The 22,857-nt window shown below is 41.0% G+C and overlaps 1 protein-coding gene across 3 annotated transcripts in view; it reads left to right on the forward strand.

Moving 5' to 3' along the window:
* Positions 1-22,857, forward strand: part of STK32A (serine/threonine kinase 32A) — a 135,412-nt gene that overhangs the window by 21,565 nt on the left and 90,990 nt on the right. For 2 of the 3 annotated variants that reach the window (XM_059174975.1, XM_059174974.1), the window contains exons 3-4: positions 14,224-14,279; positions 15,945-16,096. In XM_059174975.1, the coding sequence (XP_059030958.1) occupies positions 14,224-14,279; positions 15,945-16,096 (208 nt within the window). Of the gene's footprint in view, positions 1-14,223; positions 14,280-15,944; positions 16,097-22,857 lie in introns of those variants that run through there. The other variant, XM_059174976.1, reaches the window with a different exon arrangement.

Below are 22,857 nucleotides of genomic sequence, written 5' to 3' on the forward strand. Positions count from 1 at the left end.
TTGGCTCTGATAGCACTGGCAGCAGGGGTCTCAGTCTCCAGACAAAAGGATAATAGAGCGTGTGTTTTTTTGTTTTTGTTTTTGTTTTTCTGAAGACTTTGACCAACCTAAGAAGGAAGATGTATAGTTACCAACATGAGAGTTTTCTGAACACAACGTCCTAGCCTTAGCTCTCTAGAGTGAAGCTTACTATCGACAAAACTCCCCCACAGGCTCATAACTTCCAAACGGGACTCTAGGTCTCCACACTTAAATGTGAGCAGATAACTGAGGGTTTTCAGACACACAGGAAAGACTTCTCATAGGACAGATAAAGACTATGTTTTCAACAGAAAAAAAAATGCAACTTAAGGAAAACTGTCAGAGAGATGTTAAGAAATAACAACTATTGGGGTGCCTAGGTGGGCTCTATTGGTTGAGTGTCTGGCTCTTGATGTTGGCTCCAGTCAGGATGGGATCCAGCCCTGAGTGGTGCTCTGTGCTGAGTGTGGAGCCTGCTGAAGAGTCTCTCCCTCTGCTTCTGCTTGCGTGTGTCTGCATTCTTTCCCTCTCTCTTCATGAAAGAAAGAAAGAAAGAAAAGAAAAGAAAAGAAAAGAAAAGAAAGAAGGAAAGAAAGAATACTTTTTTTAATGGAAAAAAAATAGGATATCAAGAAAGCAACCTTTAGAGAGCAAAAGTTAGCTTTAGGAAAAAAATATATATATAGCATGAGTATAAAGATTCAAAGGTTTAAAAGATAAATTTAAGGAAATTTTCCATAATGAGTAAGCAGACAGGGAAAGAAAAAAGCAGGACAAATAAAATTTAAAGCCCAGCCTGAGAGTTCCAGTTTCTAAATAATAGAAGGCTCAAAAAGATGGAAAGAAGAGAAGAAACCATGACCACTTAATTTAAGGGAAAAAAGAAAAGCCCTGAACTTAAGGACACATATTTCCAGAATGAATGAGCTGATTCAATGCACAGCACAAAGAATAAAAAAGCTGTATCATTATGAACTTTCAAAGCATTCAATACAAATATACTAACCTGTAAGGTTCCAGAAAGAAAACTGTTGCATCCAAGGATCTGGAATCAAAATAACTTTAGACTTCTCAGCAGTGACACAAAAAGCTAGAAATTAAGTAGGGCAATGCCTTCAAAATTTTGAAGGAAGGTAATTTCCAACCTAGAATTCAATACCCAGCTGACCTCTCAATTGAGTATGAAGAGAATAAATTATTTTTCATATATGCAGGTTTTCAAAAATTAACCTCCCAAGCAATATTTCTTACAAAGCTATTGGAGGATGTCCTCCACAAAAACAAGGGAGTAAAATAAGAGGGAGGAAGACCATGCATGCAACGAGCAGGAAATCCATCATTGTAGAGGAATGAAGGAGATTCCCAACTTGGTGGCCAAGGTGAGTCCAGGATGGCACCTATGCAGTGAGATCACCAGTTCAGATTCGGTTAGGTCAGAGGGCTCTGGGAGAGACATTGTCAGAAATATGGAAATGTGATTGATGCTCTTGAACACATTTAAGGGGAATTTAGACAACTGGAGAAGAGTTGGAAATTGAATTAGGAAAAAAGATATAGGAAAATGAGCACATGTATAAACAACACTATTATTAATTGCAAGGAAAACAAAAACTGTTCAAGAAAGGAAAAGCCATCATAGAGTTTACTCTATGGCCTGTATCATTTCCATAGTCATAAGAATGGAAATACTGAATGTTGATCTAATTGAAATTATTCCATCAAATATAACTACTTTGGAAAGACGGGCTCACGTTGGGATGAGACCCCAAGAGCTGGAAGGTGAGTTAAATCCTCCCCTGCCATCTTGGAGATTTAATAAGTAATACCCAAAACTGAAAAGAAAAAAGAAAATTATGCTATTTAGAAGATAAGGTAGGAACTAGCAAATTCATTAGCTTGAAGAGGTATTAAGTGTCAGCTTCTTAGCTGGAAGAGATTGGAGAGAGAGACAAGGGTGTGAGAGGACTAAAATCAGTGTTTTATAATAGCCTTTAGAACTCTTTGGGTTCTCAAATTGTGTAGAAATGTAGAGAGATAAAGATACCTAGCTTTGATAAAATTAAAATTTTTTAAGAAAAATTAATCAAAATATTAATTCATGCTTATCTTCAAACTATTTTTTCTTCTTTCTACTTAATGTTGCCTACTTACTTCTGTATTTTTAATTCCAAAATCATATTAGTTTTATATAAAAATAATCTTCTTTGTGAACAAAGAACTGACATTCAGAAGTATCAGATAAATTTCCCAATTTTTTTTCATCTTATAAGTGGGAGCTAGGATATTAAGGCAGTTCTGTCTGACTCAGATTGTTTTTTATCACTGATCAAAATATCCATTAAAAATGAAGCAGCACGGGGTGCCTGGGTGGCTCAGTGGGTTAAGCCTCTGCCTTTGGCTCAGGTCATGATCTCAGGGTCCTGGGATCGAGCCCCACATCGGGCTCTCTGCTCAGCAGGGAGCCTGCTTCCTCCTCTCTCTCTCTGCCTGCCTCTCTGCTTGTTTGTGATCTCTGTCAAATAAGTAAATAAAATCTTAAAAAAAAAAAAAAATGAAGCAGCACAATTATCATGTCACTATATTCCTCATCCCGCCCCTGCCCCTGGAAGGTCCACAGAGCCTCTTTCCATACCAAACATCAACACTGAATAGCTTTTATCTGTCTACATATTTGCCTATATATCTATTTATTTATCCCCATCTAATTCCAGAAAGATGGAAGACTGGATTGCTAAGGTACTATCAGAAAATAAAATACAAATGAGACAAGGGGCATTTGATCACACAGGTTACATGTTCTCACAAATGTGGCTGACTGAGTCATACTCAGTTTCCTGAGGGTGTGACTTAGTCCCAAGCTCCTTCTGTTTTTCCAAGGGTATAGCAGAGTCATGCACATATAGATCCTCAATGGATATTGGTTGGTTTGACTTGCTAGCAGAACTATAGCATCTGGACAAGTGACCTTAGTTTCTTTCCCACTTTGTTGTGACTGTCTTCAAACAGTATTATGTGAGCCATTCTTTGTGACTGCCTCCATTTGGGAACATAGTATGATGACGAAACATTCATCTAATGAATGGGAAATTGCAAAAAAACACAAGAAGAACTATATTTTTAACCAGAGGTTCATTTTTTTTTTTCCCTGTTCTTTTACTTTCTTTCTTGGCAAACCATGCAATGTCCATCCTTAAAAATGGGCAAAGTGACAACAAAACTTGGAAGAGGGACTGATCCCTCCTCTGTTCTGAGAAGGGCTGTGGCAGTCTTTGGTGTCGTGTGGGCGCCTTTCTGGTGACAGAGTGAAATACTCACACTTCTGTTCAAGGGTCATGCAGATATTCTCTGACTCCTGCTGTTAATTATCCTCTAGTCGCTGGGAGGTTATCCACCATGTCCTCACTTAGGACAGTTGGTGGGTGGAAGGTTGCCAAGGTGGAGAATGGCAGGTCCCAATGCTTTTGAGCTCAAAGACCGAGTAAGTCAATCCTTGTGGTTTTAACATGTAAATATAATGTCTGCCGGGAAATCTCAGCATTCAAGTGGAGACTTACTCTACTGCCTGCCTCATTAAAAAACATTTTGATTTTAGGTTGTTGGTAACACATTTCTTAAGAGTTACCTGTTGTAAATAATGATGTCTTAGGAAATCTACATGAAAGAATAGATCCTTAAAATTTTTCCTCTAAAGCCATCTATAGTTCATAAAACTTTGATGATGGTGCTTCCTTGTTCCCTTCCTCCACTTAGTGTGTATTCAGTAGGCCACTCTCTGTGCCCACCATGGTTCTAGACAGTGTGCATGTAATGATAGACCAGATGAGCCCAATGTCTCCCTTCACAGAGGTTACATTCTTGGCACTGCTTGTCCTATGTGAACACTCAGCATCATTTTCCTAATGTTATGGCAAAGCAAGCAATGTTCTGGGCTGATACTAAAGTAATTTATCTAGTAACCGTAACAAAACCAGGAAGAGTGATGGTACACTTATTGAATTTTTACTGTCTGCTAAAAATACTTGATAAGCACCTTTGATGTGGTTTATTTCACCTAGTCCTCATAGGAACCTTGGGGTATTATACAGGATCAAAATGTTGAGGAGAAATAAAGACTCAGAGAGGTAAACTGACTAACAAGTTCATTACTAGTAAGTAGTACAGCCAAAACCCAGACTCACAGTTTCATGCTCATAACCATCATATTGTATCATAAACTTTCTAGGACTTACCTGTAACATTAAAATTATGGAACTTAGAGCCACACGAAGACAAGTTCAAGTCAAGACTTAACTTTTTTGGGTCTCTGTAACTCATCTGCAAAGTAGAACTAATATTACCACTTCGTAGTGTTTTGGTGATAAAATATCTGGACAGTGCCTAAACATGTATATAGATAATAGATGATGAATTTAATTATCAGCTTTGACCTAAGATGTGATACAGTGCAGACAACAGAGGCTTATTAATTATTTAGAGACACCATTATTAATCTGCTTCAAATTCATCGCGTTGGGGGCAAAGGTGGAAGGGGAAGTTTAAGGCCACTGAAATAAAATTAAATAATCAACACACACCTATGGAGAGCGTCCTCACCCTAAGGTTTAGGTCACTCAGAAGTGTGGTGTCCCTATCCTCTGCTTGGTAAGCTGTTGAACTCCTACCCATTCTGCAAGCCCCTGCCAAAATGCTGGCCTTCCCTGAAGCTCTTTTTTTTCCCCCCAGTGTTCCTAGATTCATTGTTTATGCACCACATCCAGTGCTCCATGCCCTCCATAATACCCACGTGTCCTCCATAATACCCACCACCAGGCTCACCCAACCTCCCACTCCCCCACCTCCAAAACCCTCAGTTTGTTTCTCAGAGTCCACAGTCTCTTAGGGTTCGTCTCCTTCTCCGATTTCCCCCAACTCACTTCTCCTGTCCATCTCCCAATGTCCTCCATGTTATTCCTTATGCTCCACATGTAAGTGAAACCATATGATGATTGACTTTCTCTGCTTGACTTACTCAGCATAATCTCTTCCAGTGCCGTCCATATTGATACAAAAGTTGGGTATGCATCCTTTCTGATGGGGGTATAATATTCCATTGTATATATAGACCATATCTTCTTTATCCATTCATCTGTTGAAGGGCATCCTGGCTCTTTCCACAGTTTGGCAATTGTGGCCATTGCTGCTATGAAGGTTGGGGTATAGATGCTCTTTTATCTTCTCCAGAAGGAGCCACTCCTGTGGCTTTTACTGTACAGAGTAGGAGTTCCTAAATCAAGACCTACACTCTGCTCCAGGCAGTTTCCATCAAAATCCCCCAGGAAGCTGACTAAAATACGAATTCCCTGGTTCAGCCTCCAGAGCCTGACTTAGAGGAGGCCCCCGAATCTGCATTTTTGAAAGTGTGTACTGTGTGATTCTAACAGAAAGACACAGCTGGGAAACACTGTGGAACCATGTATGACTCTTAATACATATATATTACTTTATCATGCAGTTAGGCACATGTGTGTTTCATTTCTTTTCCTGGGAAATTATCTTCTTGATACTCCAATGCAATGCAGGTGTAAAAATGAAGAAAATCTAGAGGAAAGAGTCCTAAGAGCAAGTCCTTTTGCAACACCTTGCTCTTCCTAATCATCTCCCCTTGGATGTTTCGCTATGTTGTCTGGACTAGTTGGCTGTCCCTGCTTTCCATCCCATGACACTGTGATCTCCCTACAGTAGGACTTACTTTAGTTGGAACTTTATTCGTTTGGCTAAAAAAAGTAAAAATGAAAAATCAAATCACTGGCAGAATATTTGGGATGCCTAATCAGTAACCAAAGTAGGACCTGTATGAATATAGATCCCTACACTTTAAGGCATCAGGACTTCCCCTTTATCTTGTGAGACTATTTTATTCGATGTCAGCTTGATTCTTTATTGCCTTTGACCCACTGACCTGTCTCCTCCCCACATACTTTTTTTTTTTTTTTTTTTTAACATTTGGCCAGTTCTGATCTCATGTTGGGAAAGCCTAGTAATATAATGGGAAGCATGCTTTTCCACACCAGAAAGTCCTACATGAACATGAATATGTAGATTACAGTCATGCTGGTCACAGTCCCAACTCTCAGACGGAAGGTTCTGGCTCACGGTGTGGCACAGGGCAGGTGACTGATAAGTGACGCATGCGTTTGGGGAGACCAGTGCTGGGCGAGAGCATCTGTGAAAAGGAGAGATCCCTCCTGAAGAGAGAAGCAGAAGTATGGACATCGTGGAGAACCAGGTCTTTCCCTGACGCAGTGTTCTCCATCCTTCTTTCTTGGGCATCATTATCTGTGTTGAATGGGCCTCAGCGGTGAACAGTGTTTGAGGACAGCTCTGGAGTCACGTGAGGGGGACTTCCATCCCGGCCCCCCTCGCCTCCTCCGTGGCCTTGGGAAACCTGCATCATTACTCTGCGCAGCAGTTTGCTCATCTCAAAAAATGGCAATAGTAGTACTACTATTTCAAAGCACTGAGGAAAACTGAGATAGTGCAGGTAACGTGCTTAGCATAATGCCTGATATTCCTTACATAAATGTTAAATCTTAGCCATTAGTGATGATTCTATTGTCCACTAGACCATAAGCCCCATAAAGAAGGCAGCCTTGGCTTTCTCTCTCCCTGGCACTTAGTACAATGCCTGACTCCCACTGAGTCAGCCATCAGTAAATGTCAGCGAACACAGACTGAGTTCACTGAGCAATTTCTATTTGCATCTCTACTCCACCTCAGTGTCTCTTCTGCTATACTAGGGGGTAACCAAATCTCCACGTTCTTCCAAGACTGGAAGGAAGAAGGGGGACCTGTAGCCAGCTAAGCAAGAACTGTTTTCATGGTGAATTACCTTTGCCTTTAGAGAATCACAGCCCAAAGCAGGGACATGTTTAAGCAGCAAATTTGTACATTAAAGTAGTATACCAAAAAGTCAGGCCAGACTTTGGTTTGACTTTTTTTTTTTTTTTTTTAAGATATATAGTATTATTCTTTGAAGAATTTATCTTGGTACTCCAGAACGTACTGGCTTAATGTGCCATCAGTTGAAGCCGAACAGTACTGGAATCTAACATTGTGTTACATGAGCAAGGCATTTTACCAGCCTAAGCAAAATATGGAGAGCCTGCTTTATGATGATATTCTCCCAAAGCTCTTCAAAAGGATCCACTTTTTTTTTTAAGATTTTATTTATTTATTTATTTGACAGACAGAGATCACAAGTAGGCAGAGAGGCAGGCAGAGCGAGAGGGAAGCAGGCCCCCCGCTGAACAGAGAGCCCCAAGCAGGGCTTGATCCCAGGACCCTGGGATCATGACCTGAGCCGAAGGCAGAGGCTTTAACCCAGGCGCCACCCAGGTGCCCCAAAAGGATCCACTTCTTATTAATCCCACTGGCGTGGCCACATACAAGGAAATTAACAATTGTTTTAACTTTCAACTTAAGCAGAGAAAGGTTGGGGAAACTAAAACAGCAGGACAACAACGCCTGGTCAAAATATAAGTACATGCCTTTAACAGTCTTGAAGTAAAAAAAAAAGCCCTTCTAGGAAAGACATAAACCCAGGGGGCCCCAAAGGAAAAGAACAATACAGTTGACTACAGAAAATTTGACTACGTGAGACGCAAATGTAACACTGTAGTTTTCTACACTATTAAAAATGTTTAAAGTTAAAAGCCAAATGGACAGCCTGGATGAAATATTCCTAAAATTTGCTCAAGAGAGACTTAATTTATGTAACATTTTAAACACACTTGCAAAGCAAAAAGGCTAATAACTCACTAAAAACAGGCATACACCTATGAATAGGCAGCTCTCTGGAAACAATACACATACAAAGATATGAGGTTTTACTCATCATTTAAGAAATACAAACTAAATCAATAATTAATTTTTTTCTTCACCTGTCAGCTGGTGGATAGAACGTCACTATTCCATACTATTGGTGTAGAGGAGTTTGGTGCAGCATCTTTGAGAGGCGAAATACAGTGTCTATTAAATTGGAAAATTCACAGACTCCTTTTTTTTTTTTTTTTTAACAGCATTTCTACTTTCACAGAGCTAGCTTACAAGCCTTTGCACAAAAGCTGACCAAGGATGTTTGTACTAGTCTTCCACATAACAGGGTATAATTAAACCATCTTTGAAATGCCATCAAAAAGCTAAAAATCGTATGGGACATTCTACACAATATAATATGAAAAAGCTGTTTAAAATAATTAGCTATAGATTTGTACATGATATATGAAGGAACAGGGAGAATGTAACTGTATAGAAAGAGCTTATAATCTATGTTCCTATAGGAATGATAGTATGTTGCTCCTGCTATCAAAAATTCTCTTAAAGAATACACAGAATTTGTTCAAAGAGGCTGCCTTCTGGGAATGCAACTAAAAATTTAGAATGGGAAGAAGTCTCAATTTTCTTCGAATAATTGTGTGTTATCATTTGTAATTTTTAGTTTTCATTGAGCCGGACATTATACTTCTGGTATATAGAAGCTCATCTTCAAGACCACCTGTGAGTCAAGTTTAATTAGCGCCATTTTACAGCTGGGGACACACAGCTGTTGTCCTTGTTCCCTCATCAATAGAAAGATTTACATAAACACCAAGAAGTGCAGTTCTCCACAGTTGTGCATATGGTCATGATTTGGTATTTACTTAGGCAGCAATCGTTTTTTTTTTTTTAATAGGAAAAAATAAAATATTTTCCAAATATTTTTACCTCAACCATAGAAAAAAAAGGTGGCGGGGGTGGGAAGAGTCTGGTTTACCTTCTATTCTTCCAAATTCCAAGTGGCAGGGTGGTATCACTAACTCTAAAAAGAGTCTCCCCTTTCCTTCTGTTTACTGCAAAGAATGCTGAGACTGGGGAGATGGGAAGAGAAGCCAAACAAAGGAAAGAAAAAGCATCAAGCACCACATGCCACAGTCAGCACGCTTCAGTTTAGGGAAAGACTTGGGGAAAGCGGATTTGACCCATGTGATTTTAAAAGGAGAGGCAAAGAAATCCCACTCTCCTTCCCCTGATTCTGCCTCTGGGATGGCCGGATAGACAGTAGTGACAGCGTAAAGATGGCTACAGAAACAGGGGCTAAGGGGCACCTGGGCACCTGGGCACCTGGGTGGCTCAGGGGGTTAAAGCCTCTGCCTTCGGCTCAGGTCATGATCTCAGGGTCCTGGGATCGAGTCCCACATCGGGCTCTCTGCTCATCAGGGAGCCTGCTTCCTCCCCCCTCTCTCTCTGCCTGCCTCTCTGCCTACTTGAAATCTGTCAAATAAATAAGTAAAATCTTAAAAAAAAAAGAAAGAAAGAAAGAAAGAAAGAAAGAAAGAGGCTAAGAGCCTGGGTCCAGAACCGGAAAGGTGTATACTGAGTTTACCTGACTGCACCTGAGCAGACTTAGATGATTGGCGCCACCTACTTGGGCACTCAGGCTTTGGGTGTGGTTTTGTGATACCAGTCAACCCGCTGTCCCCTCGGTTGCTTTTATTTTCCACGTGACTAACAATTCCAGTCTGCCAGTGAGCTGAGTGTGATGTTCGTATTTCAGTGTTTTCTATGTAAGAGCACCTAAATGCAATTCATGAGCTTCATTCAGTGCTTACGCAGGACAAAACTCTGTGGGAAATTTTGAAGGACTCCTTTGGTTTTCAGAGCAGTACCTTTCTAGAGGATATTCACTTGTAGTTTGTATGGACTAACCAAGGTTCCACCCTACTTTCTGTCTTCAGAACCTAACCCCAGGGTCATTTAATCACTATACTAGTGATGCCCACAGCAAGTTATTTAATCTCTCTGAGCTGGAGCACCCCTAGCTACACATGCCATAAGGTTGTCATGAGGACAAAATGAGATATAAAAATGAAATGCACACCAGGTCCTAGGTGGCTCAGTCGAATAAGCCTCTGCTTTTGGCTCAGGTCATGATCTCAGGGACCTGGGATCAAGGGCCATGTTGGGCTCCCTGCTGAGCGGGGAGTCTGCTTCTCCCTTTACCCCACCCTCCAGCTTGTGCTCTCTCTCTCTCTCTCTCAAATAAATTAATAAAATATTTTTTTAAAAAATGAAATGCATACCAAATCACACATAAACAGATCTCTTGTGCATATAGAATTTCTGCGTCGGGTTGATTTGTGGAGAATGTGCACTTAACCCAAAGAAAAACTCAAAAATAAGCCTTTTTGTGGTATTTAGTTTAGATATTTTAAAAAATGTTTGAAGTTGTATCATAACATTAGGACCCACTCAACTCTGGCGGTTAACCTAATACACCTCCGGGCAAGCTTAAGGACACCAGACTGATAGGATGTTTTCTAAGACTGAGGTGAGCAGCCACATGTGAAAGCAAGACGCCAAAGCAGATAAGGATATTGAAAGTTTCAGCTTTTCGGTCTGTCTGTTCTTCCACAGGCCAAATATACAGGCCAGCTCTGTCAGTGGAAGTGAGAACCAGGCTCTGCTCTCTCAACACTCAACCGCTGCCTACAAGGCCCCACACAGAGCCAGGGTCTAGCAGTATCTCTAGAAGACCTTTATGTCATCTTGGCACCAGATCTCCTCTCCATGAACCAGAAACAAAGTTGTATAACAAGATACAGGACAACATACAACAAGTTAATGCAATAAAGGTTAACTGTGCTTGAGATGGGAGGAAACACTGCAAAAACACCACACCATCGACTACCAAAAACCCCAGATGTGGAGAAATGACAGACAACCACCATTTTTTCCCATGCTGGCTGATAATATTCATGTGTTATGACAGCAGCTTATGATGGTATTTACTGGGAGTCTGAATTAGTCTATTCTCTAAGACGTAGTAGTAGGAGTACTAGTGAAAGTAGCTAGTACTCGTTCATTTTCTAAGTACTATATGTATGGTAACACATTTCATCTTCCTCTAAATCCAATGGGATGTATATTATTTCCATGCCATTTCATTGATGAAGAAACAGAACATAGAAGTAAACTGCCAAGATCATACAACTATTAATTGTGGGAGCTGGGATGTGAACTCAGGTAGTCTGTCTCCAAAGACGGTACTTTTCATCTCAGGGGCTGGCACACTTTTCTGTAAAGAGCCAGCTAGTAAATATTACAGACTTTTATATGGTTGCATATTTTTGTTTTTAATAATCCTTTAAAAATATAAAAACTGATCTTAGCTTATAGTTAAGACAAAAACAGGCTGCAGGCCCATCGGAACCATAAATAATCGGCTGGTTAATACTATACTCATTGATCAAAGTACACAGAGGATATGCTATTTGATACCCAGCCCAATTGGTAAATCCTATATGCCTCTAATACAAATGGTTTTGCGTTGATAAAATAATCCATAATTCTGACTTCATCTCTTTCTCATTTTGTCTGAGTTATGAGGTCTCACTGTGTTTTCCATGAGCTTCCCCCTCCTAACTACTGTTTCTGTTGCTGGACATTTAAGAAGGAACAGTAAGTGGAGCCAGGATTATCCTGATTCCAAAACCCAAATTTACAATTTTGTTGTAAAGACACAACCAAAAAAAAGACATATAGACCATTATCTCTGATGGCCATAGATGCAGAAATCCTCAACAAAATATTAGCAAATCAAATCCGACAATGTATGTTAAAAATTAATTCAGCACAATCTAATAGGATTTATTCTCTGGATACATTCACAAATCAGTGTGATATATCACATCAATAAGAGAAAGGATAAAAGCCATATGATCATTTCAATGGATGCAGAAAAAAACATTTGACAAAGTACAACATCCATTCATGATAATTTAACCTCAACAAAGTAGGTTTACAGGGAACATATGTGATTATAATCAAGCCTTTATATAAAAACCCACAGCTAACATTATATTCAATGGGGAAAAACTGAGAGCTTCTCCTCTAAGGTCAGGAAGAAGACAAAGATGTCCACTCTCACCACTTTCAATCACTGCAGTACTGGAAATGTTAGCCATTGCAATCAGACAAGAATAAGAAATAAAAGGCATCCAAGGTAAGCAAGAAGTAAAACTTCCACTATTTGCAGATGGTATAATCCTATATATAGAAAAGTAGAGATGATTCTACCAAAAAACTACTAGAAATCATAATTAAATTCAGTAAGGTCACAGGATACAAAATCAATGTACAGAAATACATTGCATTTCTATAGATTAATAATGAAGCAGCAGAAAGAGAAATGTAAAAATTCCATGACAATTGCACCAAAAATAATAAAATAGGAACAAACTAAACTGAAGAGGTGACAAAAACACTAATTCAAAGGAATAATATGTACCCCTAGGCTTCCTGTAGCATTATTTACAATAGCCAAGCTATGGAAGCACCCCATGGATCCAACGATAGATGAATGGGCAAAGAAGATGTGGTACATATATACAATGGAATATTACTCAGTCATAAAAAGGAACAAAATATGGCCATTTGCACCAACATGGATGGATCTAAAGAGCATAATGTTAAGTGAAATAAGTCAGTCAGAGAAAGACAAATACTGTATGATTTCACTCATATGTGGAATTTTAGGAAGAAAACAAATGAACAAAGAGAAAAGAGAGACAAGCAAAGAAACAGTCTTTAGAGAAGAAACTGATGGTTCCCAGAAGGGAGGTTGGTGGGGGGCTCAATGAAATAGGTGAAGGGGATTAAGAGTACACTTACCTTGATGAGGACTGAGTAGGAATTTTGAATCACTGAATTGTACACCTGAAAATGAATACAACACTGTATGTTAACTACCCTGGAATTAAAAGAAAAAAAGTAGGGGGGGGCGCTATAAGGATGGAATAAGAGCTCTTCCAGCCACTTTTAATCTGTGATCGGCTTTCTCCCCATGCTGATTATTATATATGGAAGTGACACTAGACAGCACAATATTGGACTGGAGTCTGTTCTCTTTTTAACAGACTAGAAATGCATAAATAAGATGAATTCTTTCTAAAACTTCCGGCCTACCACTTTCCTGGGACCAGACATTAATCAAGGCAGTTACGTTAGTAGAACTAGCCACCTGGCATCTAATCTTTTATCATTTTCATGAAAGCTTAAAATGGCTTATAAAGAGACATGGTTCACAAAATGGATTAATATCACAATGGAACTTCATGCTTTCTGGGTACCTGCTGTATGCTTGAAGATTAAAAATGTCATCGCAACATTCTAGTCTAGGCTCCTAGTGGAGAAATCACTGTGTTATGTTACTAGGTTTGGTCAAGATTAAATCTTGAACTTGCAAATAAATCCTGGTCATTTTTTTGACACCTCTGTGGTACATAATATAGAACTGTGCCTCATGTAATAAGTGTGAGGAAATCCTTGGTTTGGGTATAGCACTTTGAAACTTAAGAGAAAATTTATGGAAGTGTCTTTCAAGTTATTTTGACCACCACCTGGAAAAAATATATACCAAATATTTTATCATGATCCAATCCATAGCTACCTACACACATACGTAAAACCAAAATAAAGTTTCAGAAGCAGTTGAGACATTTCTTCCTACAGTTGAGACATTTCTTATTATTTTCTTACATATTCTACTTTGTTTAAATTTTCGATGCGTCTCCTAACACCCAATTTATTTCATAACCCACAAATGGGGCTTGACCCCATTTGAAAAACACTCAGAAAGTTCACGCTCACACTGCTCATGGGCCAAAGGTATCTTTCTTATCTGGTCCCATTTCTCTAGGACCAGATCTCACCATAATCATCAGTGCTCAGTGATGCTCCTCCTGACTTTGCCACTAATGTGAAATCCATTGTTACGTACTCTTAGAGCCCCATGGCTTCTCTCTTTGACATTTAGTGGGAGTTCTAATTGTCCATTAATTTATGACTATTTTATCTATAAGTGTCTCTCTCTATATGGAGCCCTGCCTAGACAACAGGCTCCGTAAAGGTAGATATTCCATTTTTACTTTGCTACGATTATATCCCCCAACTGTGATTAATGAGTAAGAAGCGTTTAAGAAACACTTATAAATAATAAATATAATAAATAAAATCTTTTTTAAAAAAAGAAAGAAAAGAAATGTTTATTAAATAAATGAATGGGCACCCTAAGGTTATCTGGAATGTTGTTTTAAACAGGGTACTCTGGTTTCACTTAATCTTCATTATTTATTAGCAACTGAAAAGCAACTGATAATCTTTCACATTGTTCTTTTTGTTTTACAGTTAACTTTGACCACTTCGAGATTTTGCGAGCCATTGGGAAAGGCAGTTTTGGGAAGGTGAGAACCCAAATGATTAGCCAACAGCAGGGTTATGTAGCTCAGCAAACAAAGTCTGAGAATGTTCAGATTATTCAGTTACTGGGACCACAAGGAATGATAACTCAGAGAGGTTTTTCATAAAATGCTCACTACCGGGGCGCCTGGGTGGCACAGTGGGTTAAGCCTCTGCCTTTGGCTTGGGTCATGATCCCAGGGTCCTAGGATGGAGCCCCACATTGGGCTCTCTGCTCAGCAGGGAGGCTGCTTCCCCCCTCTCTCTCTGCCTGCCTCTCTTTCTGCTTGTGATCTCTGTCAAGTAAATAAATCAAATCTTTAAAAAATAAAATAAGGGGCGCCTGGGTGGCTCAGTGGGTTAAAGCCTTTGCCTTTGGCTCAGGTCATGATCCCAGGGTCCTGGGATCGAGCCCTGCATCGGGCTCTCCACTCTACAGAGAGCCTGCTTCCTCCTCTCTCTCTGCCTGCTTCTCTGCCTACTTGTGATCTTCATCTGTCAAATAAATAAATAAAATCTTTAAAAAAATTAAAAAATAAAATAAAATGCTCACTACAGTTTCAGTTGTGTAGTATAATGGACACCTCTTGTTCTCAGAATTATTTCAGTGTCGTGCTCATTAATTCTTTTAAGACTCTCTCTCTACTGCAAAATGTTGGACTCAGTTGCTAATTGTACCCATACCTTTGGTAACATTTATCCTGTCAATGTAAGAGTTAACTCTTTTAAAAAAAAAAAAAAAAATATATATATATATATATATATATATATATATTATCTATTTATTTATGAGAGAAAGAAAAAGAGAGAGAGAGCATGAGGAGGGGAAGGGGCAAAGAGTGAGGGAGAAGCAGGCTCCCCACTGAGCAGGGAGCTGCACAGCAGGACCCGACCCCAGGACCCCAGGATCATGCCCTGAGCTGAAGGCAAATGATTAACCCACTGAGCCACCCAGGTGCTTTTTATGTGGAAAAGAAGCTGCCCAATATCTGCTTCCCCTCCAGTTATACCATGTTTTTATTTTGAAAAATCTACCATGAAAGATAGATCCAGGCTAATTTTTCTGCAAGAAACTTCTAGATTCAAATCCTGATCATTAATTTCTTGATAGAGATATACTTTGAGAATATTTATATCATACTGAACTCGCCTTTTAAAATCATCTGCAGTCCACTTTATCAGACATCTAGACCCTCTAAAAGAATTCCCAAAACATGGACATCATGGTCAGTGCTTTCTCAGTGCTTTAAGTTCTTTTAGGTTCTATCAACTATGGTGTAAAGAGAAATTCTTGATGCCATGTGGTTCAGCTCGGCAGTTCAGCCGCACGCCTATCAGTCACTCAGATCAGAATAAGCGTGTCATTGGTTGTTGGAAAATTCCTGACAAGGAAGCAGCTATTTTCTCCAGCATGCTGTCTAAACAAAACCCAAAGACCAAAAAACAGGCAGGCTTGTTTGAGAAAGCAGAGATTCACAAACTGACCCGGTACAGGGGAAGAAAATGAGATTTTCTACTCTGAAATCAGAGCTAAGCAGCAACTTTAGCATCAGAGAATTTGCAAGTAAGGAGGCCTCCAGGCCATGCTGTTGAGCACCTCCTGTCCTGTCTCCCACAGCTGTGATCTGTCAGCTCCCTGACTGCTCTCCCACTCTGGTTTGTGCCATTAGGTCTGCATTGTGCAAAAGAACGATACCAAGAAGATGTATGCAATGAAGTACATGAACAAACAGAAATGTGTGGAGCGCAACGAAGTGAGGAATGTCTTCAAGGAACTCCAGATCATGCAAGGTCTGGAGCACCCTTTCCTGGTGAATTTGTGGTAAGTGCTTTTACAGGCTCTCTGAATGGAGCCATTTCTGCCTTCACCCCCAAACACTGGTCCGTAAACCCATCTGGATTTCCAGGTGTGCATGTGCAAAATCTTCAGTTAGGCTTTTCCCAAAAGGCTTTGGTTCTCCTTGGTTTCTTTGACTTCAAATGAAACGAATTGTTGTTTTATGGTCATGAATAAATCTTGCCTTTTTTGTTTTGTTTTGTTTTTTGTTTTGGTCACAGTTCCCTGGTCCTTCAGGACCCTACATTTTTTAAAACATGGCAGCTAAATAGGCTGACAAAGAACGAGTTCAGATGTCTTGTCGTTCACTAGATACTTTTCCCCCATTAGTTGTGGGGCAGCAACATCGGGTGCTAAGTAGGTCATCAGCGGCTGAGGGGAGGTTGGTCTTGGGAACGTGTACAGAAAAGCATTGCTCTCTACAGTGACTGGCAGTGGACATGGATTCCTTGCAGCAGCCTTCTCCAGCGTCCACAAATATACACCTGGGAGTTGGAAAAGGACAGATGCTGCCTTTCTCACCAAATAGCTTCTAATAGAGCCGTAGCTAAACTCAGATCAGTGGCTAGACATTAGGTAACTGTGGTCTCCTCCCCAAGCCAGGATCACAATCCAAGGCTTAGTAAATGGCTAGAAACTGGCTGTCTCTTATTCCCCGCTCTTTTCTTACACGTGGAGGGCTGTATGCAGCTCTCTCATTTTCCTCTACATTTTAATGCATCCATTATGTTAAGAGCCTGTTCCTAAAGCTAATTCAGTGTGACTGTTATTTAAATATGCATACCAAGCAGTTTCTACTAGCAAAGGCAAAAAAGAAAAAAAAAGTCTTTATTCAGAGACTACTAATGGAAAAATACTTGGAATGTCACTGTGTGTTTGGGGACATTTTTCTGGAAGAGTTAATGCATAAAACCTGTCTCCCTCCATTTTTAATTAATACAGTTCACTTAATATACAGTTCGCTCCAAGACGCTACAACCAGAGTTGAAAAGACGACTCTGTGTGACCCGGAAATAGGTTCATGCCCTCCTCAGACGCGGTGGAGTCTAACTGTGGCCCACGCTCGGTGTGTTTAATCAGTAGCTCAGAGTGGCCTATTCACAGCACTGCCACGCACTGTTACATCCATGCAGCTCTCTTCCCCACCTTTCACAATCACCAGATTGCCTTCTCCCCACTCTCCACCCTGACAATGACGAGGTTCTCTCAATTCACATCCTCCCTTTGTTCAAAGTCACATTCTCCTTCTTCCAAAGCTCAGCCGACTCACTCTCTCCTTTTAAGACCAGGAACCCTTTAGAAGGACATACTCCACATTTCACATTTCCCCCTTTCACACCGCTGGTCCCTCATCACTAAATATGCAAAATGGATTTCAGTCTATTCCTGTTTTGCTTTTTTTATAAAGTGGGTGTCTACCGATTTTGCCGTTTGCTAATTTGGTATCAATGCAGGGAATACGAGGTGCGCCACGAATAGGGACTTGGTGACAGCCTGACACAGAGCCTAGCCTTCCTTCCCTCTCACACGGAACTCACAGGACAGTGGGCACCAGTAACAGTGACAGAGGAGGGAGAAGAAACCCGTCCCCACCTTAATTCTAGCATCACATTGAGAACTGAGTGAGAGAGGGCATCCTTCAAGGATAGCAGAAAACTTTCTGTCATTCAAATCTTGAGATAAAAATGGTCGGAGGGGTGCCCGGGGAGCTCAGTGGGTTAAAGCCTCTGCCTTCGGCTCAGGTCATGATCCCAGAGTCCTGGGATTGAGCCCCCCATCAGGCTCTCTGCTCGGTGGGGAGCCTGCTTCCCACCCCCCTCTCTCTGCCTACTTGTGATCTGTCAAATAAATAAATAAATAAAATCTTTTTTTTTTAATGGTCAGAAAGCATATTGATTCCTTCTAATAAAGACTTTCCGCCTTAGTAAGTACAACATAGGGAATGTAAGTGACTCTTCAACTATTGAGCACCTTGCAGTACTTCTGGAGGTGTGACCTGTGAGCAATATTCATAATTTTTAAAAAGATTTTATTCATTTATTCATTTATTTGAGAGACAGCATGAGCAGGGGGAGCAGCAGAGGGGGAGGAAGAAGCAGACTTCCTGCTGAGTAGGGACCCCCGATGCAGGGCTCAATCCTAGGACCCTGAGATCATGACCTGAGCCAAAGGCAGATGCTTAACCCACTGAGCTACCCAGGTGCCTGAATCTTTATCATTCTTAACTCACATGGTTATAAGATGGGGTTAATGTGTGTAACTTGGGTTGTTTTTATGAGCAAAATGAGATACAGTGCTATGCTCAGCAAAGAGCAAGCATCGTATAAATGGGAGTTCTTTTCCTTCCTTGTTCTGCGAAGGTGTAGCATTCCGAACATGTCCATCCCTGCTGGGCCACTGTGGGCACCCCAGACATAAATTCCAGTGACACTCAGCCTCAAAACATCACAGGAAGTTGTGTGTGTGGTGGAGGAGGGCCAAGTCTTCTACTCATTCTCTATAAGAGCTTGTGATTTTTTGTTTTCCACCCTCATTCTGCAAATCAAAGAACAAAGACTCAAAAATCCCCCCCCTCCATTATGTACAATTTAATCAGGATCCTGTGCCTTCAGTTTAACTAGAGTTATCTTTACATCCCCAAAGCGTCAGGCGCCAATTTTCTTAAGAAGCATCGTATTATTAATAATGGAACAGCAATCCTTTTTAATCTCCGCGTACCTCTTGCATACTTTATCATACTGGTGAGGTCAGTAGTCCTCTCCTGGATACTCCAAATGCCGCTAACTCCTAGGGATGTATTCAGAAAATTCTGGTTTTCAGGCTGAGGAAAAGCACAAACTGTTTCTTTTAAGGAGGTTTTACACTAATGTTAAGAAGTTGGGGGGTGTGTGTGTGCATGTGTGTGTATAGAGGTGTGAATACATATGTGCTATGTGAAAACTACACACATGGCAGTCAACTGGAAGAACCGAAAAATCACATAGAAAGAAAATTCTCCATAATGCTTCCACCTTGAAACAACCACTTCCAACACATCCGTGTGTGCTGGCCAGAGAAATGGCTGCCTCTGGTTTTCCGGTTTTAATCATGCTTAGCCCCATTCGTTCCCTCATTTGTGGCTCTATTTACTGAGCAACACAAACAAGGTGGCATTAGGGTTGCCAGATAAGACACAGGACACCCAATTAGATTTAAATTTCAGAAAAATAACCAATTGTTTTTAGTATATGTCCCAAATACTGCGCGGCGCCCATTTGATCTGAAAATTATTCCTTTTCCAAATTTCTAATGTAAGTGGGCATCTTGTATTTTTATTTACTGAATTTGGCAACCCTCACTGTAATGCAGCCCCAGAGTGGGGGCGACGTGGGGATGAGCAGTAGTGGGCAGAGCTCCTGATGGACCCCACATTTCCAGTAACCTTGAGAGGCTGCTGTTAATCAAAGAATATAATAAATGTATTGAGTGTGAGAGGACATGAAGGACTAAGTAGAACGGGAGTGTGTGTGTGTGTGTGTGTGTGTGTGTGTGTGTATGTCTTCGTCTGGGCCAGCTGAGTTAAGGGTGAAAGCATATTTTGAATTAAAATTGAACCTCTCCAGCCACGGGGAACCTGACCCCACTCGGGAACACAATCGTCGGATGTAGGCCGCGTTATAAAGCAAAGGCTGCCTGACAGGGCTGGCATCCAGGAAAAGCAAATAAAATCTCCCTGCGAGTCCCTCCCTGAGGGCTGCTCACAAAGCCTTGGCAACCCAGAGCCTGCAAACAAATCCCTCCCAGTGCTGCCCAGCAGAGCCCGGTTCCCCAGGTGGCTTTTGTTAATTGAGATTAAGCCCGCAGCTGCACACACAGTTCCTCAGGGCGGTCTGCGGCCCCCTCCCTTGTCTCTTGTTCTGGGAACAGAAGGGGCCCACGTGTGGTTTCAGGAAATGAGAAGACAAGATCTTCTGTTGTAAGTGGAAAGGACCACCTGTATCGGGACTGGGAAAAGGGGGTCCTTGTCAGACCACTGAACACAGCCAAATAGGTTCCCTGGAATCAGCCTCCATTATTGAGGACTGCACACCAGTGTTTCTCCAAAGAATCATGAACTATGAGAACTCAAGGTAGCCTCCAGGGCCACAGAAAGAAGAAGGGCTTCCCTGTCATCGGAATCCTGTTACTTCAGAGTTTTGCCTCTGTTGTCTCATTTACTCATCCTCACAATTTAGGTGGATGGGGATTATGAGTCCGATTTTACACCAGAGAAACGGAGGCTCAGAGAGGCTGAGTCATTTTCCCAGAGCCACACAGCCAGGAACTCGCAGAGCCAGGACTCAAACCCAGGAAGTCTGGCTTCAAAAACCCTGCATTTCCTGCTACACTATCCCCACCTCCTATGGACCTCACAGAGGACTCTTACAAATTAGGGAGGAAACGGAACTTGTTTTCTTTATTGTCTTTTACATCCCGCAAGAATACCAACTCTATGAGGCAGGTATATTTGTATATTTTTTTCACTGCTCCCACAATAATGCCTCGTGCACACAGTAAGCATTCAACAGATCTCTGCTGAATGAATGAGTGAATGAATGTATGAATGAATAATGGAAAGAGTGAATGGAGATGGCACCAGGCTTCAGGTTTTGCTCTTGCCCCATTCTACCACTGCCATTTCCTGCACATTCACAAACATCCCCTCATCTAATCAGGCCCATTCCAGGTTTTTGGTGAGCCCTGAAGTCAGAAGGACGTGAGTCTGAACCCTTGCTTCACCACTTGGTAACTGTGTGAATGGACCAAACTCCCTTGTGTATTTGCTTGGTTTCCTCCTCCATAATTGGGGATAACAGCAAGACCCAGGGCAGAAGGTACTACTATGAATAAGGATATGTTTCTAAAACACCTCACACATAGTAGGTGCCTAATAAATGACAACTGAGCCTGGGTGGCTCAGTCAGTTAAACAGCTGCCTTAGTCTCAGGTAATGACCCCAGGGTCCTAGGATAGAGCCCCACATCGGGCTCCCTGCTCAGTGGGGAGCCTGCTTCTCCTTTTTCCTCTGCCTGCTGCTCCTCCCCCTGCTTGTGTGCACATGTGGTCTCTCTCTTTCTCTATTTCTCTGACAAATAAATAAAAATAAATAAAATCTTCAAAAATCTTTTTAAAAAATCTTAAAAAAAATAAATGAGGCTTAATCTTAAAAAATCTTTTAAAAAAATAAAATAAAATCTTAAAAAAAAAAATGAGGCTTAAAACAAAAACTCAGTGAGGCCTCACCCCAAATAGAATATACCTTCAACCCCTGGAGCAGATTCCCGAGTAGACATGTGCTCCTGCCAGTGAGCTGGCCTGGCCATTAGGAAGTCTTTGGGTTTGTTCTAAATTTTAAAAAAATTAATTAATTTTTAAAATATGAAATACGCATTTTATATAAAATATGAAAATACAGACATTCTAAAGAAAATGAAAAATACCCATATTACGTCCATATTACGTTACATAGAAATAACAGCTGTATTAGCTGTATTCCTGTTGCTTCTGGAACAAATTACCATAAACTTAGTGGCTTCATACAATGCCTACTGGTGGTACGTGGAGTTAAAGCTATTTTCACAATATAGCTAGCACATGATTTTCTTTTGTCCTGTATTTCCATTTGTCCTGAAAGTTCACAAACACACAAAAGTAATCAGAGAAATGATTACCTATGGGATACAGGGTTTAACGAGAACATAGCATGCGGGAAACTCTGGGAGCAGCTGAAATACTCTATCCTCATGATTGTGCTGCTGCCCTGTACCAGGGCATAGATTTGTAAATATTCATTAAGTCTACACTTAATATCTGTGCATTTCACTGTAAATAAATTTTACAAATTTCATAGCAAAAGAATATGAAACCACTTAAAAACCACGAACTTAGCATCATATGCTTATGGAGGCCAGAAGTGCAAAATCAGGGGCACCTTGGTGGCTCAGTGGATTAAAGCCTCTGCCTTCAGCTCAGGTCATGATCCCGGGGTCCTGGGATTGAGCCCCACATCAGGCTCTCTGCTCTGCAAGCCGCCTGTTTCCTCCTCTCTCTGCTTGCCTCTCTGCCTTCTTGTGATCTCTGTCAAATGAATAAATAAAATTTTAAAAAAAGAAGTGCAAAATCAATCTCATTAGGCTGCAAGAAAGCTGTCCTCAGAGCTATGTTCCTTCCAGAGGTCTAGAAAAGAATGTTTTCCTACCTTTTCCTGCTTCTAGAGGCTACCTGCATTCCTTGGTTCAAGGCGCCTTCCTCCAACAGCAAAGCCAACCACATGGCTTCTTCCAACCTCTCTCTGACTCCAACTCTCTGCTTCTCTCATCCATCTTTGAAGTGCTCATCTGAGTACCATGGGCCTCCCTCTTGACCAGATTTTGGCCGGGCTCTTCTCAACCATCTCCTTGCCCAGGCCTCAAACTTGGTCTATAAACACTTGAACAAAATGCTAACATCGTTTATTAAATAGCTCAGGGCCACAACCCTAGGATGACACTAGCTCCCCTTACCCTGCCTGCTTGAGTAAATGCAAGGCTGCCAAGAGAATTTACTGTTTGCTCCAGCTAACACCTGAAGACAGGGCCTATCTCCCCGCCTCTGTGGGAAGGGAGGGGCCTAACTTTGGTAAGTGCCAGTTAACAAATCCAGATGAGTTTCCCATAGAGACTCCATTCAGGCTCTTTGTAACTTTCATTTTGCTGACTACCAGGTCCTGGCTTATCCCCTCTCCATCC

The sequence above is a fragment of the Mustela lutreola genome, chromosome 5, assembly GCF_030435805.1.
Source record: "Mustela lutreola isolate mMusLut2 chromosome 5, mMusLut2.pri, whole genome shotgun sequence".
Classification (NCBI taxonomy): domain Eukaryota; kingdom Metazoa; phylum Chordata; class Mammalia; order Carnivora; family Mustelidae; genus Mustela; species Mustela lutreola.